At 41.4% G+C, this 3,134-nt stretch overlaps 1 protein-coding gene across 1 annotated transcript; it reads left to right on the forward strand.

Moving 5' to 3' along the window:
• The first annotated feature begins 1,139 nt into the window (after positions 1–1,139).
• On the forward strand, positions 1,140–1,981 carry LOC124175569 (histone-lysine N-methyltransferase SETMAR-like). The gene is made up of 2 exons (XM_046555967.1): positions 1,140–1,371; positions 1,464–1,981. Exons 1-2 carry the CDS (start codon positions 1,140–1,142, stop codon positions 1,979–1,981), a joined length of 750 nt encoding a protein of 249 aa, XP_046411923.1.
• The last annotated feature ends 1,153 nt before the right edge of the window (positions 1,982–3,134 follow it).

The following is a 3,134-nucleotide window of genomic DNA, read 5'->3' on the forward strand; positions in this document are numbered from 1 at the left end:
GGCCATCTAGCCCTATGGCTTGGGCATTGTAACACTATGGGGTAGTACTGCAACCACGCACCGCCCCACCCCAAACTTCATTTCCCAACCTTGGCGTTCCCCTTGTGAGAAAAACTTTTACTAACTCATGAATAACGTGGTATTTGGCAAGACTATGGAAAATGTGCGAAATCATAAAGATGTAGAATTGGTCACAAAATGGGGGGAAAAGGTGGTGCGAGAGCGCTTATGGCTCGATCAAACGTTCGCAGCTGCACCGTATTTGGCGCTGATATGGTCATCATTGGAATGAATTGAGTCAAAGTTCACTTCGCCAAACCTATTTACGTCAGCGCATCAATTTTATATCTGTCAAAAATCATTCTTTAGGAATTTCACTATAATTATGTGAAATCCAACTTTTCGAACAGCGAGGTCAAATTGTTGTATACCGACACAGACAGCCTTATTGATCAATTTAACGTATCAAACATCTACGATATCATCAAACGTCATGTGGATATAATGTTTGATACCTCTGACCATCCGCCCGACAATGTGTATGGCATTCTGCTCATAAAATAGAAATGACTAGGGCTAATGAAGAATGAAAATAATGTTGAAATTATGACAAAGTTTGTGAGACTGCGAGCAAAGCTGTACACATTTACTACGATGGGCGAGATGGGGCAAAAGTGAGTAAGCGTGCCAAGGGTGTAAAAAATTCTTCGATAAATAGCATCACGTTTGATGAATATAAGCGCTGTCAGATAGCTTACCAAGAGTTGACCCTCCCCTCGTGTTGAATACGAAGTAAAAAACATGAAGTAAGCACGATCGTACAAAAAAAATGGGCTCTGAGTTGGCAAGATGACCAGCGGCAATTGTACCTGGACAGACCAACACCTTACGTTGGGGATTTGTCCCAGCCCCCTAATAACTATAGGATAAAACTGTAGACGTAGAATTATTCTAGTTATTGACTGAATTAGAAAATGTGAATTCATATATTAGGTCTTATTATAATTCGGTGGTCACTTTTATTTTTTCACAGTTGTTCACCTGTTTGTGATAAGTTTGAGGTTAAGTTATTGTTATGTAGTGTTGACGTTTAAATTTCAGAAAACATACGCAATTTGTTTTTACGCGCCGTTTTGACAATGGCAGAATTGAGAAAGTCTATAACTGTGCAAGAACAACGCGCATTTTTGAAAATTTGTACTCTACTGAATTATTCAACTGGACTATCGGGAAATCTTTTGCAAAAAGCAGTAGGCAAGAACGCGCTCAAGAAAAGTGCAGTGATTAATTGGATGAAATCGTTCAAGGACGGACAAATACTGAGGATGCACCCAGGTCGGGTCGACCGAGATCGCCTTCCAGACAAGAAAGGCAAGAACGAATTCAGGAACTGTTGCAATGCCCCAGTAGAGTGAGCATTAATGACATCTCCGCACAACTGAACATACCTTTCGCATCGGTAGGAAGAATATTAAGAGACGATTTATGTCTGGTGTCCAAGCTCGGCGAAAATGTTCCTCATTCGTCGTCGCCTTCCCAGAAGGAGAAGCGAGTTAATATTGCACATATGAACTTGTCGTGGCTTAGTCATCGCAAAGATGACTTAAGAAGATTCATTTGCCTGGACGAAATTTGGGTCGAATTTTTCACCCTCCTTCAAAGACATCAAACACGCTCCTGGGTTGGACCAGGCACATCAGCCGAGCCCATACCACGCGCAGAGTTGCACGAGAGAAAGGTCTTGCCGATAGTAGGCATGGATGTTCATGGCGTGGCGTTTTGGAAAACTTATGAGGAAAATATCACAATGACAGCCGAGCGCTATAAATCGTTTTTAGAGGAATATATCCCAAAATGGGCGATACATCGCAACATCAGAGCACCAGTTCTACTGCATGACAACGCTAGACCCCACAAAGCCTACGTAGTTCAGGAGTTGATCGAAGACAGGAGTTGGATTGAGTTGCCGCATCCACCATAATCACCTGATATGAATCCGTGCGATTTCAACTGCTTTGGCCATTTGAAGCGTCAGTTGTCTGGCTATCGATATGGCAACAAACCAGAATTGGATTCCGCCATTAACACCGCAGTTACCAGCCTTAATGAAGATGGAACATTTAATGGGGTCAATGACCTCCCGTCAGTCTGGCAGCGTGTTATTGATAGCGGAGGGGACTACTAATTATTGAACAAGAATATCATTTATTATTAAATAAAGTTTAAGTTTAAGTTTAATTTATTGAGCTTCTAGGACAATTACTTAATCCATAGCCCAGGGGGCACTTATACAATTAATTGATACATTTAATTATAATTCTTAAAAAACAGAGCAAAATAGAATAAAACAAAATAAAGGAATAAAGTAATAAACGAGACTATTACAATCAAGATAACGGCAAAACAAATATACTTTTGTTATCGACAGAATGCGAAGTGATACTGAAGAGTACGCGACAATTTATTCGTTTAAAATAAATGCTCTCAGACGACAAGCCTGAGGTATGAACAGGCTGAGAGCTTTTATAGTTTGCATATCAGGTTTTTTCAGAACATCGTGGATTGCAGGAGGTGCAGAACCAGTAATAATCAGGTACTGCTGACGGAGATGAGCCAGGACTGGGCAGTCAGTCATGAAGTATTCGATGGTGTCATTTTCCTTGGTATTGCAGCTTGGGTATTTTGAGTGGTAGTGCAGTTCATAGCAGCATCCAGAGATTTTAAATGCAAAGTAAAATTTGCTGGCAAGTCTTAGTTGCATAAACAGTCTGGTGGCGTTGAGCTTCATCCTTTTGGAGAGATATTTGCAGCAGCCTCTTGGATTATCATTTGTGTAAGGTGTTTGTCGGTAATGGGCATTACTGGCCAGCCGCATATCTTCCCACCAGGTTTGATTCTGGTATCTGCGTAGGAACGTATCCCTGTAAGAGCACCATGTGGGTAAGTCCAAATTTTCGAGACGTGGTACTATATCTGGATAGTATTTTTTGATGATCTCGAGAAAATGACAAAGCCAGTTGAATTTAGCCTTGGATTGTGCAGCCTGGGAGAGACTGCTCATACGTTTAAGGCAGATCTTTGGTAGCCGCTTATCATCCATTGCCAGAATCTTGCAGATCCAGTCCCAGGTTGCC

This window comes from Neodiprion fabricii, chromosome 2 (assembly GCF_021155785.1).
Source record: "Neodiprion fabricii isolate iyNeoFabr1 chromosome 2, iyNeoFabr1.1, whole genome shotgun sequence".
Lineage (NCBI taxonomy): Eukaryota > Metazoa > Arthropoda > Insecta > Hymenoptera > Diprionidae > Neodiprion > Neodiprion fabricii.